Source organism: Magnolia sinica, chromosome 17 (genome assembly GCF_029962835.1).
Source record: "Magnolia sinica isolate HGM2019 chromosome 17, MsV1, whole genome shotgun sequence".
NCBI classification, from domain to species: Eukaryota; Viridiplantae; Streptophyta; class Magnoliopsida; order Magnoliales; family Magnoliaceae; genus Magnolia; species Magnolia sinica.
This window is the reverse complement of record NC_080589.1, coordinates 3,718,424-3,742,120: the sequence shown is the minus strand read 5'-3', so window position 1 is coordinate 3,742,120 and position 23,697 is coordinate 3,718,424. Positions and strand designations below refer to the sequence as shown.

Below are 23,697 nucleotides of genomic sequence, written 5' to 3'. Positions count from 1 at the left end.
GGACCGGCCAATATTATTTTTGTTAATCAGTAGAATCATCAGTTCCCTTTTTGTTTGTCATTGTGTTTTCTTTCTACGAAAACGGCCGTGTGCCTTTCATAGGCTGAATTTTGCTGATGTGGACTGAACGACTTCATCTGGATGAGATCCACCCCATCCATCGGGTGCACCATCCTGTGTTTGGACCGGGGCCCAAAAAGCAGTCTGATTCAACATTCAGTTGGACCATGCCATGTGAATTTAGAGTTTTTGCATGATTTTACACCGTTTCCTATGATGGGGCCCCCCTAAGTCTTGGATTGGAATAGTTTCTAGGATCCATGGTTATACTGTATTGACGCACCTGATGGATAGGATGGATCTAATGCATGTTTGTCCCACCTAGTTGTCAGCTAGCACTAGTCATCTGCCTGCTCTATTATTGAACACGATTGAGAATGAAAAAACAAACGTGGAAAACCTTACGACTCTCAAAGAAAGGGGAAAAAAAAAAAACCAATGTGGAGTCCCTTCCAATCACAATCCTCTTGCCTTTTGAGGGAGGATATTTTTTGTGGCTTGAGAGATATGCTAGGACAAAAGAGAATCTATCACCTTGTGATTTGATGGCCCACACTAATTACAAATATAGATGCATAATGCATATATAATGACCCCACATGATAAATGCCTCCCATGACATGTTTCCATTGCATGACCAAGGGAATCAACATTTCAGATTTGATGGCCCACCCCTCATGCATACGATCCCCTTGTTTTCAACCCGGCCACCATCTTTCAGGCACGTTCAATAGGCCCACCAACTTGCCTTTCATTTCATTATTTCTGGTGGCATTTCTTTTTCAAGATTTAGAATTCTATTTCTCACCAAGTCATGTGTATGGCCTGGTTTGCCACTGATAGTCAGTTGATAATACCTACTTTTACCGCCTAATTCTTCATGATTTCTGATACATCAAACAATGCCTTAACTGAGGGTGTGTTTGGTTGCACTCGATATCACAAAATATCATGAAAATTTACCCCAAATTAGACTGATTAATCATGAAATCTCATGATATTTGGTGCAACCAAACGCATCCTAATGTGAATGACCATTCTGGTTTTTGTTCTCAGAATTCATTGCATACTGGGGCTAACTTGGTGTCTGTTTATGGCATCCAACCCTCCGACAGGTGCACCCCACCATGAGGATCACATGAATTAAAAAATTAGGCTGATGCAAGTGCTAGGTGGGCCACAAGTAAATTTGATGTTTTTGGGTGGTGTACATTGTTTGTTATGGTTTGGCCCACCTGACAAGTGGATCAGACTTGCAATCATGTAAGGGTTCTTCTTTTGGACGGTTTGGATGTCTCCAGCCCTCAGAAATCAGGCCAATCCAAAACTCAAGTGGGCCTTAGCACATGTAACTTGTTGAGTGGGAAAGCCCACTGTTGATTAGAATAGGTCTTCTGTGTTTTATATATAGAATCCAGTCCTTTCAGACCCTTCATCCAGGCCAGATGAAGGGTCATCCCAAAAATCAGGCCGTTTTATGACTTAAGTATGCCCCTAAAAAATCAAGGGTCGGCAATCCCCGCTAGCTTATCTGCTTTGTTTTGCCCCGTTCAGTTTCGCTGGGGTCAAGTATCGGTCGTTGGGATTTCTTGAGGTGATGTGTTTGATGGATGGGTTGGAAGGTGCTATACATCAGGCAGGTCTCACATCTGGCCAATACCACCGTAGCCCGCACCCTTTGGAGCGGGGCCCCCAAGGATAAATATATAGGGATTTTTACTGAGAAATTCCTCAACGAATTGGATTTTATCAAATAGTGCCTCCAGTAACGGTTATTCTCCGCAGGTGCTTTTTAAGAAGAGAAATTGTATTTCTGTCTTATTTTGCTTTTTCTTTACAACAAAGTGGAAAATGAAAAGTTGTAACCCCTGCGTGTTTTGTGTTTCACATCCATGGATGGTCCAACCCATCCAACAGATGCACGCCAACCTTATTGTTATAGGAACCAGAATTATGTTAAATCCATTCTAAGGTGGGCCAACCCATAAAAAATAATGTTACAACATTCAAGATATATCAATTCAAGTGTAGCCATTTGATGATTTGATTGACTTGATGTTCTGTTCATGCTATCACAACCGTGTGGTACATGCATTTAACGGGTTTGATGTTATATTGATACCATGTCGAGCTGGCTTCAACTTGGCTCAGCTTCACCAGTAGACTACCCTGGTTTTAACTTGACTCAACTCGGTCTTCAAGCCTAATTGGCTAGCTCAGCTCAGCTTCATCAGCAACTCAGGCCAACTCAAGGTCAGTTTAAGCCCAGCTTGAGCTCGATTTTTCGAGCCGAATTCGAGTTCATGTTTAGATTTTAAAGTTTATATATATAAAGTGAACCAGATTCGATTCGAATCGATTCAAACTGAGTCAAGTACCAAGCCAAGTCAAGTCGAGTCGAGCATGTTAACCGAGCTTAACTCGGTTCATGTGCAACTCTACTCAAAAAGCACTTTCATGTAATTTCCAACCGAGGAGGCATTATTTGGTTAAACATGGATTGCTTAGGATTTTTTCAGTAAAAATCCTGAATGTATCTTTTGGCACAAAAGAAGGGAAAAAGAAATAGAAAAAGATAAGATTTGACCAAGGCCCATAAATATTTTGGGCTGGATTTAGTGGATCGACCTATGCCTGAATTTTAAGGCTTAATATTAGTTGGACTGAGCCTATGGGATAAGAGCTCATGGACCCGTGTGATTCACCTGACTTGAACCGGACTCACTCCTACCTAATGCGGTTCAATACCACGAATCACCTACACAAGTCACCACTGCTTAACATGTGACCAGACGAGTCGGCCGATTCACCCTTGACTCGGTCGAGTCACAACTCGACTCAAAAAACCAGAAGATTGGGTCCGAGTCGCTGAGTCCTCAATCCAAAACCTTAAAATCCCCACCACCCAACGGCTATTGGGCGTTGTTCCAGACATTCGAAAACATGCAAGAAGCTAAGCAGCTGCAGGGCCACCTTATCGTGATGGGACTCCAACAACATGACTTTTTCCTACGGAAACTCATCACCACATTCGCCATCTCCAACCCTTTCTCATTAAACTACGCCCGTCTGATCTTTGATCACATCCAAACTCCATCAACCTACATCTACAACACCATGATCAGAGCCTACGCCACTAGCCCAAATCCCATCCAAGGCGTCCATCTCTACAACCATATGAAGAAACAAGGTGCCCCACCTGATAACTACACCTTCCCATCCTTGCTCAAGGCATGCTCCACTCTACGGGCCCCACGCAAGGGCGAGGAGACGCACTGCTGTGTGATCAAACATGGGTTCGATACGGATCTCTTCATCCAAAACTCGTTAATCCATCTGTACGGATCGAATGCTGAGATCGATGCCGCTCGGCGGATTTTTGATGGGATGTTAGTGAAGGATGTCGCCACCTGGACTACTTTGATCATTTGCTATTCTTATTCCGCTTCAATTGAGTTAGCACGGCAGGTATTCGATGAAATGCCTGAGAGAAATGTTGTTTCTTTTAGTGCCATGATCACGGGCTATGTCCAAAGGGGGCGGTTTAAGGAAGCATTGCATTTGTTCCGGGATTTGCAAATTGCGAGAATTGAGCCTAACGATTCCGCTCTCATGAGTGTTCTTAGGGCCTGTTCTAATTTGGGTGCCTTGGATTGTGGGAGATGGATTCATTCATATATACATAAGACCAAAGGAAGAGAATTGGATGGTAGAATTACCACTGCTCTCATAGATATGTATTGCAAGTGTGGGAGCTTGGAAAATGCGCTGTTTGTCTTTGCAAGTGCGAAGGAGAAGTATGTGGGTGCATGGACGGCTATGATCTCTGGGTTGGCCATGCATGGATTTGGTGAGAGATCGATCGACTTGTTTGAGGAGATGATCGCGCTGGGAATCAAGCCTAATGTGGTCACATTTGTCGCACTTCTATCTGCGTGCACCCATTCAGGTTTGGTGAAAGATGGGTTGAGGTATTTTGAGCACATGCAGGCCGAGTATGGGATCAAGCCCACAATCGAGCACTTTGGTTGTGTTGTTGATCTTCTCGGCCGGGCGGGATTGATCACCAAAGCAGTCGAATTTATAAGGAAGATGCCAATGGAGGCGAATGCAGCCATCTGGGGTGCTCTTTTGAGCGCCTGTCGAGTCCATAAGAATGTCGAGTTCGGTGAATTGGCGGCAAGATGGCTAGTTAGGGACGAGCCTTTGAATGGGGCTGTTTACATGGCTTTGTTGAGTTTGTATAGTGAGGCTGGAAGGTGGGATGATGTGGAAAGGATGAAAAGAGAGATGAAGGAGGTTGGTTGTAGGAAGAGTCCTGGATGCAGCATGATTGAAGTTGATGGGGATTGTCATGAGTTTGTGGTGGGTGATAAGTCACACCCACATGCATTGGAAGTATGTTTACACTTGGGTGGATTAATAGAGGAAGTGAAGCAAAATAAATTGATTTTTGCATGACTAAGGCCATGGTATGTGTTGATATATCTTCTTTTTTTCTTTTTCTTTTATCCATTATTCCCAAGGGGTCGTTTGGCAACTTGGAAAAGTACACCACTGGAAATTGGAATCCTTAAGTAGGGAAAATTCTAGCATTTGGCAACCCAAAAAAGTACACTGCTGGAAATCGAAATCTCCAGAGCTCCATTTAGATGCACCCTCCAAAGGGCCATTTGAGGCCTCTTGTGCATTTGGATGCACTTTGCGAACAAAATGGGTGCTAAAACGCCTACTCAGCAAAAACCAATCCAGATGGTTTTTGCCTAGTCAACCAAAAAACCAGGCTTAATACCCCCTTTCCAGAAATCCCTATTGAGGAAGAGCATCCAAACAGGCCCTAAGTAGTATAAATTCTTGGGCGTTTCAACCTGAAAAAGGTGAGAAATGGATTCCTGTTGGAATCCAATTCCAGTGAAAGGCCTGATTTTTAATTCTGGCCAGAGGGTGGCTTGTAAATTTTAGGGGAATGGATTCTGTCAACACAGACAGCGCACAGACTAATAGAATCTGTTTCTCAGAGAATCTTTCCTGGAAACAAATTCTTTAATTACTTCTAAATTCCAGTTTGCCAAATGACCTCAAACCCCATGGCTGAGCTCGTGTTTAGAGTTCGCTGTGATTGATGATTAGATGCTGATGAACCAAGCAAAGAGCATGTACTCATTAAGCTGTGTTTGTGCAACTGAATTGAATTGCAAACACCCAATTTAATCAAAGAGGAAATGTCCTTCTTGTAGTGATATTCAAAATGGGGAAGTAGGACTCTTAAATTGCAGTTACATCCCCTTCAAGGAAGACTCAAAAGTAATGTATTTGCAATTTGGAGCTTGCGTTTATCTGGACACTTGAGGAAGGTAATTACAATTTGGTCATTTCCACTTCATTGGACTAATCACAATTCAATTCAATAGTACATCCAAACACATGCTATATGGTGAAGATATGGTGGATAGAAATAGGGGTGAATCCCGAAAAGTGCCTGATATCTCCCTTTCCAGAATTCTAGTAATAAATTACTGGATTTAACAAAAACCAACTCACTAAATAACAACACAACTATTTTATTCAGTAAATTTAAAGAATCAACGCAATACTTAACACTTTAATAAAGTACAATAAAAAATACAAATTTGCTTTGAGTATGATCGGAAATGAGTGCAAGAGGGGTCAATCTAAGGGCTTGTCTGGATGCAACTTTCGCAAAAGGGTGTTTCTTGCACTAGAGGTTTTCCCACAACTTTAGCAGTCGACTCGCCGGCGAGGTTTTTAGCGCCTACTTCAACGAGCGGAGATCAGACTGCGGTTTGCAGAAGTGCATAGAAACACCCAACACGAACTATGGTTCAACTCAAAATGACGATTATGTGTCAAACGCCCATTTTGAGGGTCCGTCCAAACAGGCCCTAAATTCCTCATGCACCTTCTATTTCTCCCACATTTTCACTTCCTTTGATGTATGTTGTTATCAACTGAAACAACCCCTTCATTCCCTGCCAACATCAAGTACTTATCCTTCCTAGTAAGTTGAGTGCACTGAAAGCCCAAAACCCTACCAATCTCTTTCTGCACAAACAGTGCCATTTCAAACCTGGACTTCCTACCAACCCCACAACATCCATACTCCTCACAAACCCTATCAAGCAGTTCCACAACATAACTAGGACTTGGGTTCATGAGGAAGAAAAGGGGGTCCATGTACTTGAGTCCACTAGCTGTTGTACCATAGAACATGCTAACATGTGCATCCATTGCCACAGGTACAACCTCTGCACCCAACTCCCCAAATAGGGGGCTGAACCTTAGTAGGTAAGGTTCCCTACAGGTGGTCCCTTCAGGGCATACAAAGAGGTCTCCTTGCCTTAGGAGTCTTTCCATGGTCTTCCTATCTTCCTCTCTATTCCTTGTAAGCCTAACAGTCCTTATGGGTGCAATGAGCTCAGAGAGTCTACTTAGGCTGTAGGTGACTGCAGTCACTGGCTTGTTTAAACAGGCAGAAAGGTATAGTGGGTCTAGGAGAGTTCTGTGGTTGGACACATAGAGAATCCCATTTGGATCTTGTTTTTTGTGGTTTGGGCTTGAAATGTGAGGAGAGGAGTTGGGTTTTGTTTTGAATATTAGCTTCATTCCTGTGAGGGATAGGATGGGGATGGACATTTTGTAGGGGAGTAGGATGGCCACAAGGGCTCTAAGGATGGCTAGGATGAAACCAAATGGGACCCACATGAACATGGCCAGTGTGGCCATGGGGGTTGGTCTGAAGGCCAATCTGCCGTCATGGAATATCAAGGGCTTTGGGTATTTGTGTCTTGGTAGGAGATGGTATTTTCTCTTGTCAGCTTCAGTCACCAAGTGGATTTCCTGATGCAACATAAGATCAGTGTAAGAACATCTGGTTGGTGAATATGAGAAGTAGGCATTAAATGCATTGGTTTATAAGACTCAGCGACTCGGACCAACTCGTCCGGTCATGTCCGGTCATGAGTCGAGTTGGGACCCAACCGAGTCAGATGCGAGTCTTCCTGAGTCGGGCTTATTTTCAATGTTGACTCGTGGTCGGGGGACTGGGTCGGACTTGACATGGACGAGTTGTATCCAACTCGACAAGTCATCAATACATGATTACATGAGGATTCATGCCTCTCAGCTGTAAGTAGAGAAGTACAGAAATTCCCATTTAAGTGCACTGCATGGTGCTCTCTGAGGAACTGCATGGACCTCAACCTGAGGATATGCATGCAATGCTGGAGTTTTCAGTTGGTACTTTGTGCAAGTGGGCCTCATGGTTCAGATGATCCAGACCGTTGCCCTGTTGGGTTCCTTGTGGACAGATCATCCTGCAAAAATACCCCAGATTAAGAATCCTAGCCACTAAACTTGGGCCTTTTCAGCTCAATGTGGATCATTGCTGTATTTTTCATCTCATCTGTCTATCATCTGCCCATAGATTAATTTTTATGATTTTTTTTTTGTCAATAAGAGTAGTTGTGTCCATACACTATGGGGCCCAACTTACCAATGGTCTAGATCTTTGGATTGTAGGCTGTGGATAGGACTGTCAATGGGTACCTGATGGACCCGACCCGATTTTAATGGGTCCGGGTCCCATCTTTTGGACCCGTTAAGAACTTGGGTCCGATTCGTATCTCACCTTTTGACCCGGTTAAAAAGTGATCCTAGTCAGCTTCAAGTCGGGTCCATGTGATGGCCCCAGTTAAAGTTGGATCCGGTCCAGATCTTCGGTTGGTTTTGTATGGTACAATTGCATATATTTAATGATTTTAGCAACAAAATGGGTTTCCTAAGCCACACAGGTGTAAGGGAGCCCATTTATACACAAAAACGTGTCAAAGTGGCACACGTGTGCATAATCTAATCCGTCCACCAGGTGGGCCCAATAACCATGTAAATGCTCTTATTTTTAGCAAACCCAATCTAAAACCGAGATCAAAAGACCCGATGGGGACTCCACCCGACTAGATCCAAGTCCATGTACTAAGAACTAGACCTGGACCCAAAGAGACCCCAATGCAGCAAGACCGGAACCCGCTTAGCCCGGGTATGGGTACCAAGGGACCAACCTGAACCCGACCCACTGACAGCCCTAGCTGTCGATACATGGTCATGGATCCTATAATTCTACACGCACTTCTACACACAGATTCACATGCCAACCTGTTGCACGTGTAGCACATCCAAGCCGTGTATCAAATGGGACACACCACGTGAACGATGGGGACAAAAAACCAGGTTGGTGAACTATATCTGGTGCACCACATAGATACGGGAACAATAGGCAGTACAAGTTCTAATAGACCGTCCATAATTTTTCCGTACATAGAGTGCCTGCATGATAGTTTACCGGCCTGAATTTTGGGGTCAAAACATCTACACGGTGGATCCCACCTGATAAACGGCTCAGATGTCCAATGTACACATGCAGAGGTGCTTGTAGAGCTGCCAAAATAATAATAATAATAATAATAATAACGAAATGCAGGCAAGGTACCACGCCAGACTCTAGAAAAATGGGTCCCACATGAGGGAGAGGTTCAACATACAGGTGTGGCCCACCCACCTTGTACGAGAGGTTCCCTACAATAGATCTTGGAACTATTTGCTATAGGATATTTCAGGACTTTATCCATGATCAAGGGTCATTTATCCATGATCATGATCCAAACCGTTCATATGATGCTGCTCTCCTTAGATGGGTAATGGCCAAAAAAAAAATTGAAAATCCTCATATTGAAATGTTTTAACCCTCTCTTTTCCTTTGAATATAAACGCTCTCTTAACCTTTATAAAATCCAACGGTTGAAATATTACAATCTACGAGTTTTTTTTTTTTTTTTTTTAAAGTACATCCGTCATCTATGGTGAGGCTCATCAGACAACCGTTGGATCTTCGAAAGGACCCAATTGAACGGCTAAAGTACCCATATATCCTATTGCAGTACGTTGGTACGTACTCTAGCAAACCTATTTACATGAAGCTTACCTAAGAAAATGAAAGATCACCGTTGGATTCGTAAGCTGTAAGAGATGGAATGCGGATTTGGTGAGGCGGTGACCATGGGCCCACCTTGATGTCTGTGTTATATATCCACGCCGTCCATCCGTTTTTCCAGTTCATTTAGGGCATGAATCCAAAAACATAAACCGATCCAAATCTCAGGTCAACCACACCACAGGAAAAAGTGGTGATTGAATGCCCACCATTAAAAACTTCTTGTGCGGCACAAAAGTTTTGGATCAAGATTATATTTGTGTTTTCCCTTCATCCAGCTCTTTTTGACCTTATCAACAGGTTAGATGGAAAATAAATATTACAGTGGGCACTAGGAATTTTTTAATGGTTGGATTTTAATAACCACCTTTTCTTGTGTTGTGGTCTACCTTAGATTTGGATCTGCTTTATTTTTGGGGTAATGACCTAAAATAATCTGGCAAAATGGATGGACGACTTGGATATACAACACATACGTCAAGGTGGGCCCCACGCTCACGGCCTTACCGAAAACGCGCTCTAAGAGATGTTAACAGGTTTTGTAGAATAAACGTTGCTTTTTAACTAGCATTTCTTTTGGAAATAGGTGAAAGGGTTGGTATGTTCCAGTGGTTACAGTTACACATGTATCTGTGCCGTCCATCAGTCTACCAATGGTCTCGACCGTCCATCCATGGAAGCCATGAATCTGACTTTGTGAATAGTGATCTTGCCCACTATGAATGGACGGTTGCATAAGATGGGCCTGCCATCAAGATGAACATTTCAAACCGCGTCGTCCACTCATCAGGTGGTCCACCCTTCAAAGAATCGACGGTTTAGAAAACCTGCTAAGTGCCAACAACAACCCCATTCGATGTACGCGTGTGGCCCACCTGATGAGTGGGTCATGATTTTCTTGCACATATGTTCATCTTCAAAGAGGTGGCCCACCTTATTCACTGGTTTGATGTCCCACAAAGTTTTCAAATTGGCACGTGTGCTGCGTGTAGGTCCATGCAAAGAGGAGCGTGTGTGTGGCTAACCTTAGTGTATAAAAGGTCCAACTTGTTAGAGGTGTTAGCCTTTGGATCAAGGGTCATATTTTAATCATCCAATTCATTTATATGATTGACCTCACCTTGGACTGTGGATATCAAAAAAATCTAAAATCTCCTAATGAGATATGCTCACACACAACTAGTTTGGCATGTGGGGCCCACTATGATTTTTGTATGACATTTCACAGTCCAACAAGGTTGTCTCATTATAAAAAAGGATGCGCCAAACTCAATTTAATTCAACTATCAGGTGGGCCACGCCATAGAAAATCATGACCAACCACATTAATGTGGGGCATCTCCATTTGATTTTTAGAGAATCCAATTTTCATGATGGAACAATGTTGTCAGATGGGCTTAATATCTTGGTGTTCCCCACATGCTAACTAGTTGGACATACAGCTGGTTGTGTGTGAACATTTCTCTTTTCTAATACAGGTATCTTTAACTTTTAAATAATCAAATGATTAAAATATTTTAATGTGAAAGTTATTTTAAGTATTCTGGGTCCATATCAAGGCTTAAATGATTTTGATGAATTTGGGCCATTGAAAAGAACCTGACCCAATGGCTAAAGTCTAGATGTACCCTATTGTAAATGTGTGGCATGGTCTCGTGAAACATAGACCTCATGTGCAGACTGGCTGAGGCAAATGGGGTGGGCCTCATCACGATGTGTTGTCAAAATCTAATGTGATCATCTTATGCATCATATCATATTAGGGCGAGATATAAAATTCTAGACTAATTCATGATTCAGGTGTGGCATTGGATGCATCACTTAGAGCAATGTATAAGATTCAGCCTAATTCATGTTTCAGGTGGGCCACACCAAGAAACAAATGTGTAGTAGGCTTCACCATGACGTGTTAAGGAAATCCAAAGTGACCATCAAATGCATCACATGATTCAGGTGGGCCACACCCAAGAAACAGTTGAGAGAGAGAGAGAGAGAGAGAGAGAGAGAGACCTTGCAATGCAAGAAGAGGTGATGATCAAGACCCTTGTCCAAGCTCCCAATACCAACAGCATCATCGCCATCCATCTTCTCCCTTTCAAACACCTCCTCCAAATTCTTCTCATCTTCCATAACCCCAACATAATACCCACCAACCACCTTCAATTCCCTCCCCAAAACAAACCCCACCTCTAAAAACTCCTCCAAAAACCCTTCCACCATAACCTTAGGCAAACCACTAACAGCCACCGTTTTCTCAGCCCTCATCAAAGCCTCAAAACCCTCCAAACTAACATCCTCCAAAAAGAACTTTGGCAACACTGCCCTCCCTACTCTAAAACCATCTTCCCTTATCCCACAAAAAGAGACCATGACCATGGCCTTTAGTGCCATGGGCCCACTTAAAAAACAAATCAAAGGGTACAAAATCAAAAGGAGGAATGCCCTCAGAGGCCCACCTCCTTCAAAGGCCACAAGCATGAAGTATGGGAAAAGGGGGGAGGATTTTAGTAAAGCACCCTCCACGTCAATCACTAGGGTGTGGTTGTAGCTTTTCTCTGGTTCAGAGTGGCACTTTTGTAATTTCGACGTGGGTGTTTGGGCATTTACCTTGCAGTGGATGGGAGCTGGGTCTGTGAGACTTTTGAGTGAGAGAAGGGATATGAGGAATGCCTTTACCTTTGCAGCCATTTTTCAAGGGGAGACTTTCATGATAAATGGAGGGAGTTGCACCCTCGCGGGCTTTTATGTGCTCGTGGTTGTCTAAACAAGGTCTGAATTTGAAGGAAATTCCTAGGTGTGCCATTGTGTACAGTAACTGTCGTTTCTAGTCAGGTTGACTGCTATTTTGTGACTCATGCATCCATCCGTACACACGCATGCATGCTCGTCGATTACACCTTGTTAGGAAAGTATGACACGTGTAGTTGAATTTATATCATCCTCTTACCACAAACAGAAAATTTATGTTTTTGATTCGTCTATGCAACACTGCTACATTAAATGGGACGCGGATTTCACAAGAAAGCCTTTCATAGGAAGTTTCTGTGCAAAGATGTTGGGTGGGGTGTGAGAAATCCACCCCGTCAATCTGTTTTGGGATCTTACTTTAGGATATAAGAACAAAAATGAGATGGATCCAAAACTCAAGTGGGCTACAAGAGAGGAAACAATGTTGATTCAGTGAGCACCCTTGAAACATTCTTATAGTCATGAAACTTTTGTATCAAGTTATAATTTTGATTTTTTAATTCATCCCATTGTCAATGATCTTCTAAGAGGTTTGGATGGAACATAAACATCAAGGTGGAGCCTAGGAAAGTTTTAAGAATTTCTTTCCCCAATTTTCTTTCTCGTGTGACTCAGTGAGCTTTGGATTCTTCTATTTTTTTGTCACGCTTCCTGAAATGAGTTGGAAAAATGGATGGGCAGTATGGATTTCTCAAAAACATCACGATGCGACCCACCCAGCATCCTTTGCACACCAACTTCCTACAAAAGCCCATGTCCCATAAAATGCAATGTGCGATGATGTGGGACAATCAAATTGCAGAAGATTCAAATTAGTGCAGGATATGTAGAGAGAGAGAGAGAGAGAGAGAGAATGTGCAGACTACACGCATACAAAAATGCGAGTGCAACAACATTGGAAAAGGGAGAGATAAATTGAGCATGTAAAATTTAAGCTTTTGTTAAACTTAAAATGTACATTTGAGGTTTGAAATTGATTAATAGTAAGTTTTTAATTATTAACTTTTAATTTTAAGGGTTGATTTATTTTTAAATTATGCTTGATTGATCTCTTATAATTAATATTTATTGATCCATTCATTGAGCTGATATGGGTATTAGTTAAAGATAGTGACAGCAAAAAATTGAAATACATGGATAGTCATAGTGCATGGTATTAGCAAATTAACAAACTCATTTCACAGTATGGTACACCGAAGTTTATAATAATGTGTTTAGATGAAAATTATTTATGATAAGTTATTTATACCTTAAATAACTTATTTTAATTTCTATTTATTAAGCTAAAGTGATTAAATAACTTTAAGTAAAAAAATTTACTTATAAACGAAACTTATTATAAATAAGTTACTTATTTACTGCTGCAAGTCGAAAAAGTCATGCCTCTCCTAAAACCTACACCTCCTTATAAATAGATTTTATTACATAAAGAGATAACCAATCTAGAAAATGATTGGGAGAGAGGTGGGACACATTCACCCTCACGTGAGTGCACGTCCCAAGACATGTCGGGTCCACCAAATGGACGGCTCTAGTCAGCCTCAACATCTACAGCTTCTCCTTCATTTAAAAAATCGACAGTTTTTTACATACACGGGCATAAAGTAGTTCTGTAAATTTTCGCATTTCTAAAACATGAGATTATAGAAACCGCTTTTATTCCGCTGCATTTTGAAAAACCTAATACGGTACGGACAATTTTACCCATGTTATTAATCTTCAAGTTATGTTTTAAAAGAACTCTAGGAGGTATTTCCAACAAAAATAAGGGTAGTTTTGTCATTTGAGCATATTCAATGTGCTCTCTCTCTCACTCTTGCACTCTTTTAATCTCTCTCCCTTCCTCTCTTCACTAATCAAAGATAATTAAAGTCATTGGCCCATGAGGGATGTACAATGGCACAAAGAGTCATGGACTGGACCCACATAAACAAGTGAGATCAACGGTTAGATTTGATTCATTGACTACTATTTCGTGACTCATCCACCTTAGGTGAACGCATGCATGTAATTAGTACAATTGAAGTCTTTGAGCCCCTAGTGGGATGGGGGAGCGGATCTACCTTGGTGGGTGGGACCCCTGATTGTGGGGCTCATAGTGATGTATGTACCTTAAATCCACACCGTAAAACCCGTTTTGAAAGCTCATTTTAGGGCATGATCTCAAAAATGAAGCAGATCCAAATCTTATGTGGACCAGGAAACAGTAGTGATTGAATCCCCACCATTAAAAACTTCATTGGGGCCACCAAAATGTTTATTTGTCATCCAACCTGTTGATAAGTGTCACAGATATGTCGATGAAGAGACCACACAAATATCAGCTTGATCCAAAACCTTTGTGACCCACGAGAAGTTTTTAATGATAAATTACCACTGTTTCCTGTATCATGGTCCCACTTAATGTGTTTTATCCACTCTGTCCATCTACTTTTCCTGCTTATGTTGGGGCATGAGCTCAAAAATAAGGCATATCCAAATCTCAAGTGGACCACGCCATAGAAAACAATGGTGATTTAACACCCACGGTTAAAAACTTCTTGCAGCAAAATAGATGGACGGTGTGGATAAAATATACATCATGTTGGGCCATAGAGCTTTTTGAGCACCAACCAGCACCGGTACTGACTCGGATTTGATAGTGACCCCTCTAGAACCAAAGTCAGGTGCTTAAAAAGCTCAATGGCCCACCATGATGTTCCACGCAATCCAGCTCATTTTTCAAAGATGCATATATAAATCTCAAGTAGACAACACCATTTGAAACAATGACAGTGGAACATCCATTATTAAAAACTTCCAAAGCTATCATAAAAGTTTTGGATCAAGTCTGTATTCATTTTGTCCCTTCATTCAAGTCGATGTAATCTAAACAACAGCTTTGATGGCAAATAAATATTACAGTGGGCCTTAGAAAGTTTTTAAACGATGGTCTCATTCAATCACTATTGTTCCCCGTGATATGGTCTACTTTATATTTGGACCTGTCTCATCTTTTCGTCTCACGCTCTAAAATGAACTTAAACTGAAAAATGAATGCAGCATGGATACATCATGGTGGGATCACATGGCTTTTCCAGCACTAACGTTGGTGAGGCATTGCTGCTGAGTCAGAGTCCAATAAGCCAAGACCTATTAGGCCCGGCTTGTTGACAGCCCTAGGAATAACTAGGGATGTCAATGGGTCGGGCCTTGGTAAGTCTTGGCACCGATTTCTGAGCTGACCCCATTCAAATGTTTGTTTTTTAAGCCGATTCAGGCCCATTGACACCTTGTTATTCGGTACTCTTAACTTGGCTACCACCAAGCAATGTGGGTAGAGCTGGGCATCGAACCGAGTTGGATCGAATTTGGTCCAACTCGACCAGGTTCGAAATTTGTAGGTCTCGACCGAACATAATTCGATTAGAGACCTGATCCAGGCCATTTAACTCGAACAGACCCGAACTCCTATCGGCCTGAATCGATCTGAGTCCGACTCAATCAAAAAAACCGAGTCGGATCGGATTAAGTGAGGTTCGGATAAAAACTAATGGACGGTGTGGATAAACCAAAAGAGTTCCAAGATGGGCCCACATAATTTACTCGGTATGAAAAAATCGGACGGTAAGCTTGATAGATAGCTTCTTGAAGAAGCTTTACACCACAGCAATAACTTCTTGAAGAAGCTTTGTATGGCTAGTGGTCGGTGTTCTGTGGGGCCCACCATGATGTATGTGTGTCATCCATGCCGTCCATCTAGTTTTATATATCATTTTATGATATGAGAAAAAGAATTAAGTATATCTCAATCTTACGTGGACCACATTACAGGAAACAGTGTCGAATGAATTTTGACCATTAAAAACATCTCGGGGGCAATAAAAGTTTTGGATCAAGCTGATATTTATTGTTTCCCTTCATCTGGGTCTTTATGACCAAATCAACTGATTAGATTTCAAATAAACAGTACAATGGGCCTTCTGAGGATTTTAATGGTGAATATCCATTCATTATTGTTTTTCTGTGGTGTGGCCCACCTAAGATTTATATCCCTATAATTTTTTTTATCAAGCCCTATAATGATCTGTAAAAATGGATGAACGGAATGGATGAAACACGTACATCATAGTGGGGCCCACAGAGCACCGACCATCAGCCACGGGCGGTGTCATTCTTGTTGTCTTGCTGTCTGTAGCTAGCAGCCTAGCACCAGCTATATAGGGTACGTGTCGTGCAAAGACGAGCACCGACGCTCCTCGAGCTCCGAGTTGTACGAACGGTTCAAAGGAGATCCGCATTACATGGCCACACAGTGACGTATTTACTATATCTACACCGTTCATCTATTTTTAGAGATCATTTTAGAGCATTATTCAAAAAATGAATCATATCCAAAGATCATCTGGACCACACCATAAATAGCAGCGGAGATAATGATTTTCACCGTTAAAAAATTTGTAAGGCCCACCATAACGTTTATTTTACATCCAATCTGTCCATAAGGTTACAAGTACCTGGAAAAAACATATTTCATAAGGTTAGAGGAAAAACAAATTTCATATTGATCCAAAACTTCTGTTACCCTAAAAAGGGTTTCAATGGTAGACATTCAATCTCCCTCTTAGTTTTTGCGGTGTGGTCGAGTTGATGGTTAGATCTGTCTTATTTTTTGTCGCAAGCCTTAAAATGAGCTCGCCAACTGGATGGACGGTTTGGATATAATACATACCTTGTGATCATACCCACAAAATATGCTAACGGTACCTGAGTCTATCCGCTTTGTACCCCAATCAAAGCAGGGTCTCTCTTTCCCTCCTTCTCTGTATATCTCTCTCCAACAGATAAATCATAGCTCCAAAACCTTCTTCTCACCTTCTTCTTCAATAGTAATAGAGAAGCAGATATGGAGAGAGAATCACAAATATAGAAAGAAGGAGAGAGATAGAGAGATAGGGACGGGCCAAAGTGTAAATTAGGTGGGATTTTTTAACGCTCGAACGTAAAGGTAAAAGTAAAAAATAAAAAATAAAATTTTATATATATACACACACACACACACACATTAAAATATGCGGTCCGGATCGAATTTGTCCGAATCGGATCGGTTTGGAACAGGGCCTATCCGGATTCGACTCAAAAATAATTCGGATCTGGATTACGCTACCCAATCCTGACCATCGGTTCTGTTCGAATCGGGTCGGATCAGGCCAGATCCACCGGTTTGGGTATGAAATGCCCAGCTCTAAATTTGGGTGCCACCCTGACTGTAGGGGCACTCCAATGCATGGATTTTATATTCACACGTCCATATGTTTTTCCATATTATTTTAGAGAGTGGTCCTAAAAATAAAGATGATACAAATTTCAGGTAGACCATACCACAAGAAACAATGGTTGTTGAACGCCCATTGTTAAAAACTTCCTAAGGTCCAATATAATGTTTATTTACTATGCGACCTGTTTATAATTAAGGTCAAACAAGATGATAGAAAAATAAATAAATATCAGCTTGATCTAAAACTTTGTTGATGGCCAATAACCATTGTTTCCTGTGGTGTAGTCCACTTGAAATTTTTATCTACTTAATTTTTGGCACCACCCAATAAACTAAGCTGTAAAAACAGATGGACGGCTTGGATATACAATGAATGCGTTGAAGTGGGCCCTACAGTCAGGGTTGCACCCGCGTAGATGGTTCGGTCACAGCCAAGTAGCGCTCAGACTGTGACTATACACGTGGCTCAATCCGAACCGTATGAATTGTAGGGCCCACAGTAGAGGGGCATCATCTCTTCGCGTGCGTCACAAGTGCCACCCACTGGTCCTTTCCACGAACTATTTTATCAGACTTACGGAAGAAGCAAAGCCCCTACAAAATCATGACCGCATGGTTAAAATTAAAAGAACAAGTCCAAGGTAGGTTGGTCTTTTCAGTTCATCTGGCAACAACAAAGACGCATGTGATGAATTTCATGAGACCCCGTACTCCCACACGCGTGCCTAATGCAGCCCATACACGCCACACGTATGCCAACTGGGAACACGTGCTGATCTGACAAAACAAAGGGTCCAATAATCACGTGGGCCTCAATGACTTGATCATTTTGATCATGGGACTTGGATTCGGTAGTGACCCTTGTAAAAGCTCTGTGGATGCACCATAATGTTTTTGATTTATCTGTACCGTCCATCAATTTTTTCAGATCATTTCAGTGTTTGCTCAAAAATGAAGCAGATCCAAGACTCAAGGGGACCACACCATAGGAAGCAGTGAGGATAATGGCACTCACCATTGAAACCTTCCCAGGCCCACCTTGATATTTATTTTCCATCCAACCTGTTCATAAAGTCACGTAAACTTGGATGATGGGAAAACAAAAATATCAGGTTGGTCTAAAACTTGTGTGGCACCCAAAGACGTTTTTAACGGTGGGCGTTCAATCCGACTGTGGTCCACTTGAGCTTTAGATCTGCCTCATTTTTAGGCTCGTATACTAGAATGATCTCGAAAAATTGATGACCCACGTGGATAAAACACGTACACATGGTGGGCCCACAACTTTTTCAGCACCGACGTCCGTACGGGAGGTGTCACTGCCGAATCCAAGTCCATGTGCCCCCTCTTGCAAACTAGACTCTCGCTGCTACCATTTTATTATTTAAAAAAAAAAAACCAACCTTTGCCACTCTGGCAGTGTGATGGATGATAAGCAGGCACCTAAAATTTACTTAGAAATTCTATACGTGCCGTACAACTTAGACAAATTAAACTGTCCAAATTATGGTTTTCCAGTTTAGATGTATCATGAGCAACTAATTACACTTATTTAATTATCTGACTGTCAGACTAGTGGGCATTTATTAGACGGTTAAAAATAAAAATATCCTATGGTCCTATTTCAACAAACAAATGTCCCAGAATCAGAGGTTAGGATTATTCAAAGATTTCGATTTTGGGATTTTGACTTTGCAACGGTGGGCTCCACAGTTTGATCGGTTTAATTTTAATTAATGTAATCCACAAGTGCAGTTTTTAAGTGCCTGCGTATCAAGTCTCGTACACCGCCTGATAATCCTATAAACGTACACACGTGTGAAATCCATTAAACTACAAGCAAGCAAACAGACAAATATTTCCCACGAGTGAGAGATCCAAGCTTTCCATCAGGTGGGCCACACCGTTTAGATCCTCTTATCCAATAATCAGGCTCAGTTCAGTCCCCAAGTGAGCTACAGTGTAGAAAACAGATGGACGGCAGGAAACGATTGGCCAAACCACCGGATCTTTTATCAAGATCAAATCAGCACGGCCTGCCTGATTGAGGACCAGATCTCTTGTGCGTGCCTCTCAGTCCATGCATGTGGGCCACACCTTCTAAAAGTTGCCTTTTCACCTATATTTTTAAAGGTGTGCCAGCTGGTCTTTTAGTGAGCCACGTGATTTATTTTTCATCATTAAGTAGTTGAGGGCAAGTAATGTAATTCATACTGGAGCCCTGTCCCGAGTTCAGACGGGGGTAGTACCCACTCGGCTCCAGATTGCCGATTGCGTACGATCTCCAGCTAGGAACGGGTATGAGCCTTGAGTTGCTATTGTAACGTATGGTGTATGGGTTTTGTTGGGAACAAAAGATACAGAGTTCGGATACTCGGACTTAATGCCTCGGGTCGCCAAAGGATGTGTCAGATCCGAGGCATGGTTCACTAAACCGAGACAGAAGTTAAGTCGGTTCGGACGACACATCAGTGATCCGGACATGCATCGGGCCGATCTTCTTATCGGATCGGCCAGCGCAAGATAAAGCCTCATCCCGAATATCTCGGAATAAGATCCCCGACCCCGAAGCTCACGGGATCGGACGAAGACTGGAGATAGGCACGATCCTTTCTCCGTGATACCAGGAGAGGATCCCGCACACGATATCAGGGGAAGAATCCTCGTACGATTAAATGCTCCTGCAGCTATAAAAGAGGAACCTCCATCGTCTTGTGGGGTAAGGCAAAAATTCTTTCTCAAAACCCCTCAATACATTTAGACCCAGAATCCAGGCCTGACTTTGGCATCGGAGGGTCCCCTGCTCAAGTCAGGGTCTCCTTTGTCCTCTTTCCGTGCAGGTATACGAAGGTCTAAGAGGACGAACCAGATTTTTGCATCAACAGTTTGGCGCCGTCTGTGGGAACCGTACAAAAAAGCCATCTCATATTTCTATATTGAATTCCATGGTGATGACTAGAAGGACGGTCCCGGAAGAAGATTTGAATGAGATTGCGATTACAGGGCCAGCCCCGCAGCCCAGAACCCACCTAACAACCGCCAACGAGGAGCGACCAGAACAAGCAACAATCAGCGGGGTCGCAACGATGGGCGGTTGGACCAGAAGATTCAAGAAATTCGGTCTGATATGAATATGATGAAGCAAATGCTGGAACGAATGTATCAGCAGCAAGTGCAGCCACTCCCCCATCCTCAAGGGGAGACAGCGCACGTACCGACTGCGGCAGTTGATCCTCAACCTTCCGCGCCGCAGTCTTTCCGGCCGAGCCAACCCCAAGGCGAATCAGAACCATCTCCACCGCAGTCGGCCAACGCTTCCCTACCCCCGACCGATCTTCGACACGAGATAGAGCGAAGAAGGCTCAACCGCCCTTCCATGGAAGGCACGGCAGAGAGCAGTGAACCTTGGAAAGCCGATATTCAAAATTTTAAAAGAGAAGTGCGGGAAGAAATGGCGAAAGAGTTGACGGACATGAAGCATGGCCGGAATATGTATTCGACCAGATCCGAGGCAAAGGCGTCCCCCTTTGTGGACTCGGTAATGAAGGCTCGGTTGCCCGAGAGGTTTCGATTACCTCAAATCACTCCTTTCACCGGCAAGACCGACCCGACGGAGCATATCGAATGCTTCAGAACCTACATGGAGCTCCACGACGCCTCGGATGCAGTAATGTGTAGGGCCTTTTCTCTTACATTGACCGATGTAGCTCGACTGTGGTTCAAACAGTTGAAACCAAAGTCCATCAACTCATTCGTTGAGCTGAGCGACGCCTTCCTCACCAACTTCATCGGTGGAAAAAAGAAATTAAAGCCCCCTGCACATCTGAACAACATAGTTCAAAAGCAGGGAGAGCTATTGAAAGATTATATCAAGCGTTTCAATTTCGAATCCCTTCAGGTTCGAAAACACTCCGAAGAAACGGCTCTCAATGCGCTCATGCAAGGAGTTAGAGATAAGCCATTCCTGGCATCTCTAGACAAAACTCCGCCCGATACTCTGGCAGAATTTATGGCACGGTCGGATAAGTATGCAAACGCCGAAGAAACGCGAATTCTGCGTGAAACTAAAACTTTGGTCAAAGAGTCGGCCAAAAAGGAAGCCGACTCGGCCGGAGGAAGGAAACGCAAGGATGATCAAGCGCATGATGAGCGAAGGTCGGGCAAACGACCAGATCGAAGATATTCCACATATACCCCCCTGAACAAGACTCAGGTGTTGATGGAAATAAAAAGCGAAGGCTTTGTCAACTGGCCCAGTAAGCTCAGGAGTAATCCTAATCGGCGGGACAAGGATAAATACTACCATTATCACCGTGATCACGGGCATAACACAAGTGATTGCCGTCACCTAAAGGAAGAGATCGAACGACTCATAAAGGACGGCCGACTCAAAGAACATGTGGTTAAAGCTGGGGTAGCTGAGGGACGTCCGACCGAGAGTCAGCCTATGGAAGAAATCCGGACAATTATCGGCGGTCCGCGAGGTGGGGGCGACTCAAACAATGCTCGAAGGAATCATGCGAGAAAACTTAGTCAGCCTAAGTCCGAGCTTATGATTATAGATCGGCCACCAAAGGAGAAGAAAAGGGAAAGATATTGCATTTCGTTCACAGAGGAAGATGCCCGAGGTATCTATCACCCCCACGATGACGCATTGATTGTCACCCTGACTATCGCTAACCGAAAAGTGTTCCGGATACTCGTCGATACGGGGTCATCTGCAGACGTGTTGTTTACTCAGGCGTTCGACAAAATGGGGATCGAACGATCCATGCTACGCCCAGTTCGGACCCCGTTAATCGGTTTTTCCGGAGGACAAGTACTGCCCGAAGGGATTGTCTCGTTACCACTCACTGCTGGTAGTGCCCCACATCAAACGACGATGATGGTCGAATTCTTGGTCGTCGATCAACCCTCAGTATACAACGCAATACTCGGCCGACCTTCGTTGAGTCTCCTCCAGGCCGTGGTATCCACATACCATCTTTCACTGAAATTCCCGACTGAGTCGGGAGTAGGAATTGTCAAAGGAGACCAGCAAGATGCGAGGCGTTGTTACATGATAGCTGTAAAGGGAACCGCCGACAAAAGTCCAATCAACATATCAACGATCGAATCATTGGACCCTCGGGGCGAGAGTCATGAACGAGGGCAGCCGGTCGAAGATCTTATCTTAGTCCCCTTGGTCGAAACAGATGGATCCAAGACGGTACGAATTGGCTCGTCTTTACAGTCCCCCTTGAAAGAAAAGCTGATAGCCCTGCTCCGTAGGTACGCTGACGTATTTGCCTGGTGTCATGAAGATATGCTCGGGATCGACCCCTCTATGGTGACTCACCGACTCAACATCGATCCATCATATCGACCGATCCGACAGAAGCGACGACCGCTCGGCCCTGAACGATACGCCATCATTGAAGAAGAAGTCAACAAACTCCTCCAGGCTAATTTCATAGAAGAAATACACTATCCAGAATGGGTCGCGAATGTCGTGCTTGTAAAGAAAAATGGCGAGTCTGTATTGACTATACTGACTTAAATAAAGCCTGCCCGAAGGATAGCTTTCCGCTTCCGAGGATAGACCAGCTAGTAGATAGTACCGCCGGACATGAGCTCCTAAGCTTCATGGATGCATATTCAGGGTATAATCAAATTGTAATGCATCAAACAGATAAATCAAAAACTACCTTTGTCACCGACAAAGGCCTTTATTGTTACCGAGTGATGCCATTCGGTCTGAAGAATGCCGGCGCAACTTATCAAAGATTAGTTAACAAAATCTTTGCTCGGCTTATAGGCCGAACCATGGAAGTATACATTGACGACATGCTCGTCAAAAGTATACACGCGGCAGATCATGTGGATGATTTGGAAGAAATGTTTCTCATCCTACGAAACTTTCGGATGAAGCTGAATCCGAATAAATGCGCTTTTGGGGTGGGCTCTGGAAAGTTCCTCGGTTTCTTGGTTAGTCAGCGAGGAATAGAAGCAAACCCTGAGAAGATAAAAGCTTTGATTGATATGGAATCCCCTAAAACTATTAAGGACATCCAAAGGTTGACTGGACGAGTCGCAGCACTTAATCGGTTCCTGTCCAGAGCCACGGATAAATGTCTCCCTTTCTTCAGACAGTTGAAAGGAAGACAAACAATGGGTTGGACGGAAGAATGTGAAGCGGCATTCCAACAATTAAAATCATATCTCGGTTCTCCACCTCTCTTATCAAAATCCGAATCAGGGGAGTCCTGCTCCTTTACCTAGCAGCATCCGAGGCAGCGGTTAGCTCGGCTTTGATACGAGAATCCGAAGGAAAGCAACTGCCGGTTTATTACGTCAGCAAAACGTTATTACCAGCAGAAACGAGATACCCAAGCTTGGAAAAAGTGGCCTTGGCTTTAATAACTTCCTCTCGCCGACTCAGCCGTATTTCCATGCTCATACCATCATCGTGATGACCGATCTTCCGCTTCGCCGGGTATTGCAAAACAGAAGCTTCCGACCGACTCACGAAGTGGGCTATCGAACTGAGTAAGTTTGACATTCAATACAGCGAAGGTAGCAATCAAAGGGCAAGCCGTAGCTGATTTTATTGCCGAGGAACACCACCAACCGAACTCCCGGTCAA

General features: G+C 43.2%; 2 protein-coding genes across 2 annotated transcripts; one reads left to right on the top strand and one right to left on the bottom strand.

The window, feature by feature from the left end:
• The first annotated feature begins 3,003 nt into the window (after nucleotides 1-3,003).
• On the top strand, nucleotides 3,004-4,521 carry LOC131231752 (pentatricopeptide repeat-containing protein At5g66520-like). Its single transcript, XM_058228056.1, has one exon. It carries the CDS (start codon nucleotides 3,004-3,006, stop codon nucleotides 4,519-4,521), a length of 1,518 nt encoding a protein of 505 aa, XP_058084039.1.
• Nucleotides 4,522-5,306: 785 nt separating this feature from the next.
• On the bottom strand, nucleotides 5,307-11,896 carry LOC131231619 (probable glycerol-3-phosphate acyltransferase 3). Its single transcript, XM_058227879.1, has 2 exons — nucleotides 11,078-11,896; nucleotides 5,307-6,918 (listed from the first exon to the last, which is right to left on the bottom strand). The coding sequence occupies exons 1-2, from the start codon at nucleotides 11,753-11,755 to the stop codon at nucleotides 6,001-6,003; spliced, it is 1,596 nt and encodes a 531-aa protein (XP_058083862.1). The 5' UTR covers nucleotides 11,756-11,896; the 3' UTR covers nucleotides 5,307-6,000.
• Between the last annotated feature and the right edge of the window lie 11,801 nt (nucleotides 11,897-23,697).

What these genes read in the sequence shown, in the direction of transcription:
- LOC131231619 (XM_058227879.1), bottom strand. Translation starts at nt 11,755, where the DNA reads ATGGCTGCAAAGGTAAAGGCATTCCTCATATCCCTTCTCTCACTCAAA. An exon ending in ACCTCTTCTTGCATTGCAAG is followed by an intron (nt 6,919 to 11,077) that starts GTCTCTCTCTCT and finishes ATGTTGCATCAG; the next exon opens with GAAATCCACTTGGTGACTGA.
- LOC131231752 (XM_058228056.1), top strand. Translation starts at nt 3,004, where the DNA reads ATGCAAGAAGCTAAGCAGCTGCAGGGCCACCTTATCGTGATGGGACTC.